Source organism: Ursus arctos, unplaced genomic scaffold (assembly GCF_023065955.2).
Source record: "Ursus arctos isolate Adak ecotype North America unplaced genomic scaffold, UrsArc2.0 scaffold_22, whole genome shotgun sequence".
Taxonomy (NCBI): Eukaryota; Metazoa; Chordata; class Mammalia; order Carnivora; family Ursidae; genus Ursus; species Ursus arctos.
This window is the reverse complement of record NW_026622897.1, coordinates 57,344,213-57,358,455: the sequence shown is the minus strand read 5'-3', so window position 1 is coordinate 57,358,455 and position 14,243 is coordinate 57,344,213. Positions and strand designations below refer to the sequence as shown.

The window sequence follows — 14,243 nt, the reverse complement described above, 5'->3', positions numbered from 1 at the left end:
AAGTCAGACAAAGACCTTACAAGAAAAGGCGATTACAGACCAATATACAAGCATACCTCCTTTTACCGTGCTTTGCTTTATTGGACTTTGCAGCTAATGAGTTTTTTACAAACTGAAGGTTTGTAGCAGCTGAAAGTTGATCTGTGTTTTTTGTAGCCTTAGATATGAGAAACTATTGTTTTTTATTTGTTCTTTATCATTCTTTACTCCCCTTTTGACTTTAGTTTTTCCAATGTATTCCTCCTTAGAGAAAAATCTATATTTTACAGACCTTTTAGTTGCGATCGATTGTGATTTTACTGGACCTCTGTTGGGTTGCTGATAAGGGATGGTGGGTTGTAGAGAGCAAAATGGAGTCTCTCATGTCAAGCAGGAGCCTGTGTCAAACAATGACACAAGCAGTTCAGGTACTGCCTCTGGGGGATACTGCCGGGACCAATGTCAGCTGACACCCTGGTACTGATAAGGAGCAGGACCAGAGGAGGTCTGCCAAGACCCAAAACTGATTAAATCCCTTTAAAAAGGGAAGAATTTGGGGCTCCTGGGTGACTCAGTGGGTTAAGGATCTGCCTTCGGATCAGGTCATGGTCTCAGGGTCCTGGGATGGAGCCCTGCTTTGGGCTCGCTGCTCAGAGGGGAGTCTGCTTCTCCCTCTGCCTCTCCCCATGCTTGTATGCTCACTCTCTTCTTTCTCTCTCTCTGGCAAAAACAAATACATATATTAATTAATTTTTTTAAAAAGGAAGGATTTTGGCAGCAAACTGACTCTTCAGACCTGACCCCTCTATGTCTGACCACTTAAAAAAGGCAACAGCTGCCCCCAGAGGCTCAGCCCAATCCATCCCCAAACAGAACCGAGATCCTTCACTGCTTGAACATCAGAAGCAGTAAGTGCCGAGAGCTGATCCAGACCAGACCAAGGACTTATCTCAGTTGAGTGTCCACAGACTGACTTCATGTTTTGTTCTTAACTTCCTGCACCCTTCTGTTACCTTGTTTGTTGTGTGCCTTGTCTTCTGTTCTGCTCTGTGTGCTGGGTAAGAAGCCAAGTTTAATCACGTGGTGAATTGTCATTGAGTTTGGAATCCTGAACCTGCTTCATAATTGTGATTTAACTTGCTTTCTGAATGAATGAAGCTGACATTGTGGAAAGACATACTTCCGCGTGCACCTTCATAGCATGCTCATGACATGGGTGGAGGAAGGAAGCATGCAATGACCTTCTAATGAAATCTTAGTGCACCTGATATTACTGGGAATGTTTCTTAGAGCTGTGACCCTCACAGGTATTTCTACAATGGTCTTCCTCCCACTCTGCCTACCACCAGGCTCCTTTCTTTCTTCCCTACCTGCAGCATTCCCAGTCTATTGAACTGTGATCCCTTTCCCCTTTGATGAGACAGGAAGTCTGAGGGAGCTAGAGAGAAGAGGAATTCCCTTCCCTCAATGGGGATAAGGTCATGGCAGTCTTTTTCCTCCAAATGACTGATTTGTGTTATGAAGAGACCTCTAGGGATATTTCAAAATGGCTACCCTTTCTTAGGGGTTAAGAAAAGGAGAAATGTTTACTGAAGAATTCAGTGAAAAATAAAAATAAAATATGGTGTAAAAATATATACGCCTTAGATAAACATTGTGTTGATTCAGACACATATGGAGAATAAAACTTATTTGGAACACTAATACACCTTTTCCCCTTGGGTGGTTACTTGTCTTCTCGTTCTGAATAGGTATTGAAATTGCAGTGAATGCGGTGAGTATCCCTCCCTGTAAAGATCTGTGGACCCCAGAAAATGTTGCCATTTACCCATTCTTCTGAGTCCCGAGGACCCAAACTACTAGCCTGCAGTGACCAGGGAGAATCACTCACTTGCATCAGCCACCAAGTGGGAATAGTGGCTTCCCAAGAGCCCGGGTCCACCTGGCCCAACAATCCTCTTCGTTCCTTCCTCATAAGTCTGAGCCTTCTGACTCCCTGGGCCACAAGCTCTGGCGACAAGACAGTGTTCGGGGGCTTCCTCAGGAGCAGCACAGAAGGAACAGCCCTGTGCTCTCAAGAGCTTTAGTCACTGTCACCTGCTGTGTGTCCTGCAAGTGGCTCAGAGGGACTAAGACAGAATGAAGTTAATGATCTAATCTGCCCCAAATGGTCAGGACAGTGATTTGCTTCTACAACTGAGACCTGCTACCGAGGAGCTTCCCTGGGAAATCGTCTTGAGCTGTGGCTTCTCCTGCAGACTGGAGCTGCGCTGGGATTCCACCACGTGCTTTGCCCGTGCTACAATGTGAGGGGCTGTGCATTCTCCACTGCGCTCACACACAGTGGACGGCTGGACAGAACTGGTCAGTAATATCGACCTTCTCTGGAAAATTACCTTCACATGATCATGTCTGCTGCTTCTGCTTCCATTCTCAATACCTCAATATTCATTCTCACGGGGTTCCCTGGCCTAGACCAGTACTATCCCTGGCTTTCAATTCCCTTCTCCTCCATCTATGCCATGGTCTTCCTGGGAAACTGCCTGGTGCTGCATGTGATCCGGACGGAGCCGAGCCTGCACCAGCCCATGTTCTACTTCCTGGCCATGCTGGCCCTCACTGACCTGTGCATGGGGCTGTCCACAGTGCACACGGTGCTGGGAGTCCTGTGGGGGCTCAGCGAAGAAGTCAGTTGGGATGCCTGCATTGCCCAAACTTACTTCATCCATGGTCTGTCCTTCATAGAGTCTGGAGTCCTTCTGGCCATGGCCTTTGATCGCTTCACTGCAATCTGTGATCCTCTGCGCTACACATCCATCCTGACCAACAGTAGGGTCAGTCATGTCATGGGGGCCATTTTGATGAGAAGTGCGTTGTCCATTCTCCCCGTCATCATTCGCCTGAAGTTCTTCCATTACTGCCGCCCCCACATCCTCTCCCACTCTTTCTGTCTGCACCAGGACCTCCTGCGACTGGCCTGCTCTGACATCCGCTTCAACAGCTTCTACGCCCTGGCTCTGGTCATTTGTACCTTGTTGTTGGATGCTGTGCTCATTCTCATCTCCTACGTTTTTATCTTGCATACAGTGCTGGCAATTGCATCCCGGGAGGAGAGGCTCAAGTCCTTGCAGACCTGCGTGTCCCACATCTGTGCCGTCCTGGTCTTCTACATCCCCATCATTGGCCTCACCATGGTGCACCGCTTTGGGAAGCATCTCTCACCTTCCGTTCATGTCCTTATGGGCAATATCTATATTCTCTTCCCACCCCTGATGAATCCAATCATCTACAGCGTGAAGACCCAGCAGATCAGAAGCAGGATGAAGAAGTGGTTTTCCCTGAAAATGAAGTAGAGGCCTTGGATTTTCTCATTGGAATGTTTTAAAGGTCAAAAGAGTAATGCTACTTTCCATGTGTGTAACAACTTGTAATCTGATAATTTCTGTAACGTTTTGTTGTTTAATGAGGATTTGAGTATTAAAGAACTTAAGAGGCTTTCTAAAGCAAGAGGCAAAATAGAAGGATTTTTTTTGCCAATACACATTCCAGAAAAGATTTCTGAACGTCTGATGTAGTATAATTATAGCCATTATGGGCATGAGAACACCTGTGTTTACATCTTACTGACATGTTCTTAAAGCATGGTTGTCACACGAAGATTATGACCGTCAGTTCATCAATATTTTCATTTCATTTAGACAGACCTCTACCTAAAATTCTGGTAGCATATCTATTGCTTAGATTATTCACGTAACAGCCCTTATAGTAAAATATAATACAGTGATACTGTGTTCTCCTTCCTACGGGTGAGGTGAGAGGCAACAGAATCTATGATACTGAGCCTTTCTCCCCCTTTATTATTTTTTCCCCATTAGAGTGTTAATACAGATTCATTAGAGGATGTATAGAGTAAAAAGATATATAATCCTCTGGGATGCCTGGGTGGCTCAGTCGGTTAAGTGTCTGCCTTTGGCTCAGGTCATGATGCCAGGGTCCTGGGATCGAGTCCCACAGCAGGCTCCTTGCTCAGCAGAGAGCCTGCTTCTCCTTCTGCCTCCTGTTCTCCCTGCTTGTGCTCTTTCTCTCTCTCTGTGACAAATAAATAAAATCTTAGAAAATATATATAATCCTTCTACTCCAAAGATTTTGTTTTTTATTATTGAATCATTATATTGTGTACCCGAAAGTACTATAATACTGTCTAAAAGATTTTGTTCTTAATTAGTACCCATGCTTTAATGATACGACCTTCTTGCATATAAATTTTTCACTTTACACTTTTTGTCCTTTTCTGTCATTAGGATTTCTTCGTGGCATTTATATTCTTTCTGAAGTCTATAAAGAAGAGTTTAGAAACTCTTGCAAGAGCATGATTGAGGACTGATGGTGCCTGTCTTAGAGCAGTGATCGTGAAAATGGAAGTAAGATGAGGGATATGATGAAATTTAGGATCTAGGAGCACACTTAATAACCGCGTGTGCCTGGTGCACAGAGTAGTTTCCTAGTTGACGCTCAAGTTTCTGGTTTGGGAAATCAGGTTGGTGGGGTGTTGTTCAATGAGACAGTGACAAAGGAAGAGTATTTTTTACACATGGAGTTCGTGGAACCTGCCTTGAACACATTGCGTTTTACGTATCTGTGGAACGTTGATAAATAACCATTGGAAATCTTGAATAAGTACCCCCGGTGTTTTGAACACAGTGCTAGTCACCGCTCAGGTACAGGAAAACAAGGAAAGCAGAAAGAGTACTTTGCCTTCAGTGTAACGGGGACACAGACACAAGTTATTAACCATCATTAACCATACATTAAAAACTAAAATAAACGGCATTAGTCAGACGAAGAGTACACTGACAGCCTAACCGGGAACTCTAATCTGGTACAGAGGATCTGGGTAGTGACTCCTCTGAGAACAGTGAGGCGCGACGATTGAGAGTAAGTAATGACGAATGTAAAAAAAAAAAGGGATTTGGGAGCAAACTGATGAGAAAAAAAGTTTAGAATACATTCGACTGTATGAAAAACAGGTGAACTGATTATTATGAAATTCAAGCATAAAAGTTGAAAAATAGGAACAATGTTAGGAAAGATGAGATTTTTATTTAGATTTAATTCTTTTTTATTTTTATAATTTTTATTTTGTTATATTAGTCACCATACTTAGTCACCATTATTTTGTTATATTAGTCACCATCCCTGGTTTTTGATGTAAAGTTCGATGATTCATTACTTGTGTATAACACCCAGTGCACCATGCAATACGTGCCCTCCTTAGTACCCATCACCGGCCAGAGCTGGTATTTTAAATAAGATACGAATTTGACAAATATTTCAAGTGCAAGAAGTCGTAGTAGTAAAATCCTAGGAAAACAAAGAATGAGAGGAAGGAAGGAAGGAAGGAAGGAAGGAAGGAAGGAAGGAAGGAAGGAAGGAAGAAGAAGAAAGAAAGAAAGAAAAAAAGAAAGAAGAAAGAAAGAAAGAAAGAAAGAAAGAAAGAAAGAAAGAGAGAAAGAAAGAAACTGTACAAAAGGTAAATTACATGACTCCAAATCAAGAGCCACTGGCAGAAATTCAGGACAGCACTACTAATGCACACACATGATTCTGAACTGGAGTCTTTTTTAGTACAAATCACATTAATGGTACAATTGAGAAAAGTTACATGATCTCTGAAAATGTAATGGTAGTACTGTGTCAATGTTATTTTCTGTTGATGGTTGTACTATGGTCATGTAGGAGAATATCCTTGTTTGTAGAAAACATCCAGTAAAATTTGGGGAGTAAAGGATTATCAGGTAGAAAACTTATCCTCAAGTGCTTCAGGAAAAAATACTCCTTGTGCTCCACTTGGAACTTTTCCATATAATGTACTCACTGAAAACATCTCCATGGGAAAAGAAAAGAAATCTGAATAAAATAGTTAGTTATCTATAATTTCATATATAACACTTAATAATTATAAACAGATGAAGACAAGAAAATATTTCAAGTATTTCATACATGAGTCCATAATTAACTTTTGTCCTACTAATAATTAAGTGAATGTTTTAAGCGATATGCTGTATGCCATATTTAGAGCAATTTCTTCAAAACCTTTTTAAATATGGCTCTTTATATTACGCTGGGGAAAAAGGAGACTCATTTCTCAGGGGTTCTGGAAAGGGAGAAATATGTACTGAGGCATTCAGGCAACAATAAAAGGAAAATTGGAGGAAAATAAGTCTTACATGAATATTTTTCTTGATTTCAGACAGAAACAGAGACTAAAATTCTTGAGAACTCTGATACTGTCTTTTCCCCTTGGGTGTTTAATTCTCACCTTCTCCTTCTGAGTAGGTATTGAAATTTCACTCAGTGTGGTGAGTCTCCCTACTGAAAAGATTTGTGGATCCCAGAAAAGGCCGCCATTTACCCAAACCTCTCAGTCCCAGGGACCTGTGGCCTTCAGTGACCAAGTGAAATCTCTCACTTGCATCAGCCACCAGGTGGGAATAGTGGCCTCCCAAGAGCCCGGGTCCACCTGGCCCAACAATCCTCTTCATTCCTTCCTCATAAGTCTGAGCCTTCTGAGTCCCTGGGCCACAAGCTCTGGTGACAAGACAGTGTTTGGGGGCTTCCTCAGGAGCAGCACAGAAGGAACAGCCCTGTGCTCTCAAGAGCTTTAGCCACTGTCACCTGCTGTGTGTCCTGCAAGTGGCTCAGAGGGACTAAGACAGAATGAAGTTAATGATCTAATCTGCCCCAGATGGTCAGGACAGTGATTTGCTTCTACAACTGAGACCTGCTACCAAGGAGCTTCCCTGGGAAATCGTCTTGAGCTGTGGCTTCTCCTGCAGACTGGAGCTGCGCTGGGATTCCACCACGTGCTTTGCCCGTGCTACAATGTGAGGGGCTGTGCATTCTCCACTGCGCTCACACACAGTGGACGGCTGGACAGAACTGGTCAGTAATATCGACCTTCTCTGGAAAATTATCTTCACATGATCATGTCTGCTGCTTCTGCTTCCATTCTCAATACCTCGATATTCATTCTCATGGGGTTCCCTGGCCTAGACCAGTACTATCCCTGGCTTTCAATTCCCTTCTCCTCCATCTATGCCATGGTCTTCCTGGGAAACTGCCTGGTGCTGCATGTGATCCGGACGGAGCCGAGCCTGCACCAGCCCATGTTCTACTTCCTGGCCATGCTGGCCCTCACTGACCTGTGCATGGGGCTGTCCACAGTGCACACGGTGCTGGGGATCCTGTGGGGGCTCAGCCAGGAGATTGGTCTGGATGCCTGTATTTCACAGACTTACTTTGTCCATAGTCTCTCTGGCACGGAGTCTGGAGTCCTTCTGGCCATGGCCTTTGATCGCTTCACTGCAATCTGTAATCCTCTGCGCTACACATCCATCCTGACCAACAGTAGGATCAGTCATGTCATGGGGGCCATTTTGATGAGAAGTGCATTGTCCATTCTCCCCGTCATCATTCGCCTGAAGTTCTTCCATTACTGCCGCCCCCACATCCTCTCCCACTCTTTCTGTCTGCACCAGGACCTACTGCGACTGGCCTGCTCTGACATCCGCTTCAACAGCTTCTACGCCCTGGCTCTGGTCATTTGTACCTTGTTGTTGGATGCTGTGCTCATTCTCATCTCCTACGTTTTTATCTTGCATACAGTGCTGGCAATTGCATCCCGGGAGGAGAGGCTCAAGTCCTTGCAGACCTGCGTGTCCCACATCTGTGCCGTCCTGGTCTTCTACATCCCCATCATTGGCCTCACCATGGTGCACCGCTTTGGGAAGCATCTCTCACCCTCCGTTCATGTCCTTATGGGCAATATCTATATTCTCTTCCCACCCCTGATGAATCCAATCATCTACAGCGTAAAGACCCAGCAGATCAGAAGCAGGATGAAGAAGTGGTTTTCCCTGAAAGTGAAGTAGAAGCCTTGGATTTTCTCATTGGAATGTTTTAAGGTCAAAAGAGCAATGCTACTTCCCTTATGTGCAAGAATGTACAATTTGAATCATTATTTCTATAACTTTATCATCTTTTATGATGACTTGAGTATTAAAGAACTTAAGAGGCTTTCTAATTCAAGAGACAAAATAAAAGTAAGTTTTGCTAATACACATTCCAGGAGAGGTTTCTCCAGTGGGTTGTAGAATAATTATGGCATCATAGACACAACAATAAGTGTCTCTGACTTTTGTTGACATGTTCTTCAAGCATGATTACCATACGAAAATTGTCACCCTCAGTTCATCAATATTTTCATTCCATTTAGACACACTTCCACCTAAAATTTTGGAAACCTGTCTATTGCTTAGATTATCCAATTAATTGGTCATTATATCAAAATATATGATAGAATGAAATTGGAGTTTTTCATTCCTACAGGTGAGGCGAAAACATCTGAAACTATGAAACCTTCTCCCACCTGTATTTCTTTTTCCCCATTAGTGACTAATGCAAGTCTACTAAAGAATTTTAGAATAAAAAGATATATAATCCCTGTATTCCAAAGATTCATTTCTTAGAGTCTCTCCATGCAATGAAGGTATGACCTTACTGCACGTAAATTTTTCATTTTACATTGTTTTGAACCATTCTATCATTAGGATTTCTTCATGGCAGTTTAGATTCTTTATAAAGTCTGTAAGAAGATAGTTTAGTTTAAAAAGTACCACAAAAGCACAATTGAGGAATGATGGTGTCTCACTTAGAGCAATGATTGTAAGAACCAAAATAAGATAAGGGCTATGATAATATTTAGGATCTATGAGCACACTGAATAACTTTTTATGGCTTGGTGACCAGAGTGGTTTCAGAGTTGATGCCCAAGTTTTTGGTTGATAAAATTGAGTTGATGATATGTTGTTCGATGAGCTAGTGACAAAGAAGGAGTGTTATTTACGTGGTAAGATAATGAAGCTATGGTGAACACATGGAGTTTGAGATGTTTCTGGAACATTGGTAAATACCCATTGATACTATGGAGTTGAGTAAGTATTCCCAGTGATTCAGACACAGTGCTCGGCACTCCTAAGATACAAGAAAACAGTAGAGAGCAAAGGAGTTCTTTGCCTTCAGTAAGACAGGGGACACAGACAAAAATTATTAAGCATACATCTGTATTAACTATTCTGATAAATGTCATGCAGAAATGAAGAGTGCACTGACAGCCTGCCAGGCACTATAATCTAGTATGGAGGGTTTGAGTGATGACTCCCCTGAGAAAGTGGTATGTATTTGAGGCTTAAAGACTGACGACAAATGACCTTAGGAATATAAGAGAAATAATTTTCAGGCAAAACAAAGAGAAAAACAAAACTGTGAATACACCATAATGTTTGAAATCCAGGTGAATAAATAACTATGAAATTCAGGTATAAATATTGAATAGTAGATAGGTACAAAGTTAGAAAAGATGAGATTTCAATTTAGTTTTAATCCTTAGGGCAATATGCAAGTACTAATTTATTGCAATTAGAATGTTGAAATGATGAAGCATTTATGCTAGGAACATCAGTCCTGCTACCAAATAGATGAGGAGAAGAGTTGACAGCAGAAGATTAGATAAGGCGTCTTAATAAAAGGATACAGTAGTGATTGAACACAGGTCCGCTCCAGGAGGTGCAAAAAGTGGGTGCATATGAGATATATTTAATAGATGGAATCATAAGCTTGGTGATTGATTGACTGTGAGGGATAAGAGAAATGGAGATGCCAATCCTGTTTAGGTTTTTGAAATGAAAGCTATAGAGGTCCTATAACTATGTCCCATTATAAGGAAGTTGTTGGTGAATGGGACTTGTTTTAGAAATATTCTTTTTTATTTATGTTGTCTGCCTAAGACACATTTTTTTTTTATTGGGGTGGGCAAGGGGGAGAGAGAGAGAGAGAATCTTAAGCCCTCGACACAGGGCTTAATCTCATGACCCCAAGATCATGACCCGAGCCAGAATGACTTAACTGACTAAGCCACCCAGGCGTCCCTTCCCAAGATATCCAGCCTGGGGTTTGATATATGTATGAAGTAGCTGATAATGAATTTGCAAATCATGGTCATAAACATGGTGTTTGAGGTCGTGAGGGTGGATGACTTGACTAAGTAAAGAAAATAATATAAGTACGCTAAAAACCCTGAACATTAAAATAGGGTACAGTTGAATCCCCAGAAATAGCCTGTAAAGGAAGCAATAAAAGTGTTAAGGATGTATGCCAATGAGTCCAAATGGAAAAGTGTTTTACAGAGGGAAACACGTGTATCAAAATCATGTGACACCATCTTACATTGAGGACTGAAAAGTATTCATTAACTTTAGAAGAATAATGGAAAACTTACCATGAACAGTGTTTGTGAAGTGGTAGCAATGGAGAAACCTGTCAAAACTCACGAGTGAGGTGCTCAAGGTTAACATCAACCGTCAGAAAACATGACAATAATATATGTCTTTCATACGATGTGATGAATGTGACACCTTATATCTATAATCTCCCTCCAAAATAATCCATAACCCCATTCTCATCATGAGGACAGAATCAGACAAGTACCAATAGAAAGCCATTTCACGTTATCCCTAACCACTAATCTTCAAAACTATTAAAAGTCCGCAAAAGCAAGGAAAGTCTGACAAACAACCAAGAGACTAAGGAGACATGGCAGGTAAACACAAGGTATTGTTTATCCCATGAGAGAAAAAGTACATTATGTAAAAAGTAAAGAAATATGAATAATTTCAAGTGTTAGTTAATTTTAATACTGCCTAACTAATTGTAACAAATTTCCATGTGTGTGAGGGATATATGGAAATTATCTATATTCTCAATTTTTCTCTAAATCTAAACCTCTTTGAAAATCGTCTACTAAAATATTTAAAAGACCGATTTTAAAATTAAGTTATTAAAATGGAGGTTTACAAATAACTGGAGCCATGTTATTTTGGGGAAAACAATCAATATAAACACATACTCCTTTAGTCTAGATTTAAATAAGGTATAATCTAGGTAATGATTTACCTTCAATGATCCATACAGGCAGGGTTAGTTGAGGGGTAAAGTATTAGCGAGACTAGTGGTCATTTATGATCCAGATATTCACTTCTAGATGATAAAATCCTATATTAAATGAAATAACTGCACTCCAGATGTTACGTCACTCCAAGCAAGTCAGGGAGCCCTGAAGTCATGTTTCCTCTCAATAGTACAAACTCCGTATTTTCCACCTTTCTGATAACAGGCATCCTTGAACTGCAGGCTGTGCGTATTGAGATCACCATTCCCTTCTGCTCAATGGCAGGCAACACGCTCATCAAGATGGGATCCTACAGGCCAATGCTCCAATGTTCCTCTTCCTGCACATGCTGACTGCCCCGAATCTGGTTCTGTGTCTCTTTACCTTCCCCACAATGCTGAGGACCTTTTATTCTAGATGGATGCTTAAATGTTGATTTCCTTGCTTTCTTTTCTTTTTGTAAAGTTCAAACTTAAGTATTGCCTTCATACATGATCTTCTGTGTCCAGCAGTCTTCAGATTTCCCATGACACTGAGAATCTTTTGCACACAAGCATTTGGCACAGAAATTGCAGCTGAGTACTGACTCAGTAATGAAAAACTCGGAGCAGCGGTTTCTTTTCTGGAGAAGTATTTCCACTTCTCAAGAGATGTGTTCTCTCTAAGGAAGGAACATTGCCTTCAGTCACTGACTCTCTCCCAGGGAGAACCCAGAGGCTGCTCTTGTTTCCATGGAGACCCCAGCCCAGGCTGAATTATCAGTCAGGGAAGGAGATGTCTTCTAGTCATGTAGTCAGAGTCCCATACTCCGAACAGGATATGATCCTTTTTAAGAAGGAAACCACTTCTCCAGACACTTGAAGGTGTGAGGATATACAGTCAATATTTCCAGGGGTAACTATTGTCCGCCTAGAATGTTCCTTACACAGTATCAATGCCGCTTCCACAATGAAAATTTAACCAAATTTTTCCCTCGATGTACTTTGAAACTATGTGAACATTTTAATTTTATAGTAGACACAGTGTTACATTAGTTTCACTTGTACAACACAGGGATTGGACAAGTTTATACATTATGCTGTGCTCACCACAAGTGTAGCTCCCAACCGTCCCAAACAACGCTATCACAATATGGACTCTACTCATGCCGTGCCTTTTATTCCTGTGACTTATTCATTGCATAACGCCATTTTGCCCATCCCACTACCCCCTTCTCCTCTGGCAGGAGAAACATCAGTTTGTTTTCTATATTTATAGTCTGGGTCTGCTTTTTGTTTGTTTATTCATTTGGTGGTTGTTGTTGTTGTTTTAAGATTCCATATATGAGGGGCGCCTGGGTGGCTCAGTCAGTCGGGTGTCCGCCCTCACCTCAGGTCATGATCCCAGGGTCCTGGATGGAGTCCTGCATCAGGCTCCCTGCTGAGTGGGGAGCCTGCTTCTCCCCTTCTCTCTCTGCCTGCTGCTCTTCCTGCTTGTGTTTTTCTTCTCTCTCTCAAATAAATAAATCAATCTTTAAAAAAAAGATTCTATATATGAGTGAAATCATATAGTAATTGTCTTCCTCAGTCTGACTTATTTGACTTAGCAAAGTACCCTCTAGGTCTATCCAGGTTGTCTCAAATGGCACGATCGCCTCCTTTTTTAGGGTGAAGTAATATTCCATTGTATATACATACCATCCCTTCCTTATCCTATCTATCTATCTATCAATAGACACTTAGCTTACTTCTCTATCTTGGCTATTGTAAATAATCCTGCCATAAATATAGGGGGGCATATATCTTTAAAATAAGTGCTTTTGTTTTCTTTGGATAAATACTTGATAGTAGAATTATTGGTGTGTATGTTTGTTTTGTTTTGTTTTGAGGGAACTACATACTATTTCCCAGTGGCTGTACCAATTTACATTCCTACCAATAGTGTATGAGGCTTTCTTTTTCTTCACATCCTTGCCAACTCACTGTTTCTTGTCCTTTTGATTTCAGATATTCTAACAGGTGTAAAGGGATAGCTCATTGTGGTTTTAATTTGCATTTTCTTATTCTCAATTTTTTATTTAAATTCAATCAGCTAACATACAGTACATCATCACTTTCTGATGTAGTGTTCAATGGTTCATTAGTTGTGTAAAACACCCAGTGCATTTTCTTAATAATTAGTGATGTTGAACATCTTTTTATGGGTCTGTTGACCATTTGTATGTATTATTATGTATTATGTATTTTCATAATGTGTGTACTGATGTCCATTCTGATAACTCATTTATTTAAGAATGGATCACTTTGAAGAGTTCCACTTTTAGGCAATTGTCTTCTTAGACCTTTTTTTGCTCAAACAAGTTCATATCCAATCAATCACTGCCACATTTACTATCCATTCCTTATGTTTCCTCTCTCCTTTCTTGAGGGTCAATAGTCAACACGCTTCATCTGCAGGAACACCCGTATCCCCGCCTTCTGTTATCATTAGACACAGAGCAGAGGACAATTAAAATTAAACTCTTGCAGAGGGTTTCTTTTTCCAATTAAATATAATCAATGCTGTTGCTATGATTATCATCATTAACACTGTCACCATTATTATTAACTATATCAATTCCTATTTATATTTAAAATGAAAGTATTTTCAGCCCATCTCCACAGTATTTAAATATCTGAAGGATTACAGTCTTTCTTAGTTAATATAATACAGTCAGCTCAGCATCAACTTTACCCCGCATTACCATATGTTTTTCTGTGGCTTTTTTCCTTTTCTTTCTTTCTTTTTTTTTTTTTTTGTTTCTTCTGTTTCGCTCATGTGTGTGTGCCCATGTAGTCAGATAAACAACTGTCTCCTCAACCATAAACAGAGATGCAGTGAAAACAAAAAAAAAAAAAAAAAAAAAAAAAACAGGTAAATGTGTGAAAAAAAAAAACAAGCAAGAGATCTTGCTCATATATTCTATAATTAGTAAAATAGTGCAATTAAAAACTAGCCCATATAGTTCACTTGCTCTACCCACAGAATCAAATGTTAATTGCATAACATTTCTCCTAAGTGATGTGCATTAAAATCCTACGTAGGACAGAAAAATAATGCAGGGAATAGTACTAAAGAAAGATTCATTTATGCCTTATAAAGGGGCAGAGAAAAATAGCCACATAAAGTTTATAACCTTTGGAATTACTCATGGTTCTCATGAGAGGTAGACATGATTTTCATGGGAAACCTCAAAAGAATTCACACACACACACACACACACACACACACACACACACAC

General features: G+C 40.7%; 2 protein-coding genes across 2 annotated transcripts; both read left to right on the top strand.

Annotated features, from left to right (window-relative positions):
- The first annotated feature begins 2,381 nt into the window (after nucleotides 1-2,381).
- LOC113250097 (olfactory receptor 51V1-like) lies at nucleotides 2,382-3,332 on the top strand. The gene has a single exon (XM_026491482.3). The coding sequence runs from the start codon at nucleotides 2,382-2,384 to the stop codon at nucleotides 3,330-3,332; it is 951 nt and encodes a 316-aa protein (XP_026347267.3).
- A 3,627-nt stretch (nucleotides 3,333-6,959) lies between these two features.
- LOC125282509 (olfactory receptor 51V1-like) lies at nucleotides 6,960-7,910 on the top strand. Its single transcript, XM_048217444.2, has one exon. The coding sequence runs from the start codon at nucleotides 6,960-6,962 to the stop codon at nucleotides 7,908-7,910; it is 951 nt and encodes a 316-aa protein (XP_048073401.2).
- Nucleotides 7,911-14,243: the final 6,333 nt, after the last annotated feature.

Bases quoted from the DNA above. Each gene is read 5' to 3' on its own strand.
- LOC113250097 (XM_026491482.3), top strand. From the start codon at position 2,382: ATGATCATGTCTGCTGCTTCTGCTTCCATTCTCAATACCTCAATATTC.
- LOC125282509 (XM_048217444.2), top strand. From the start codon at position 6,960: ATGATCATGTCTGCTGCTTCTGCTTCCATTCTCAATACCTCGATATTC.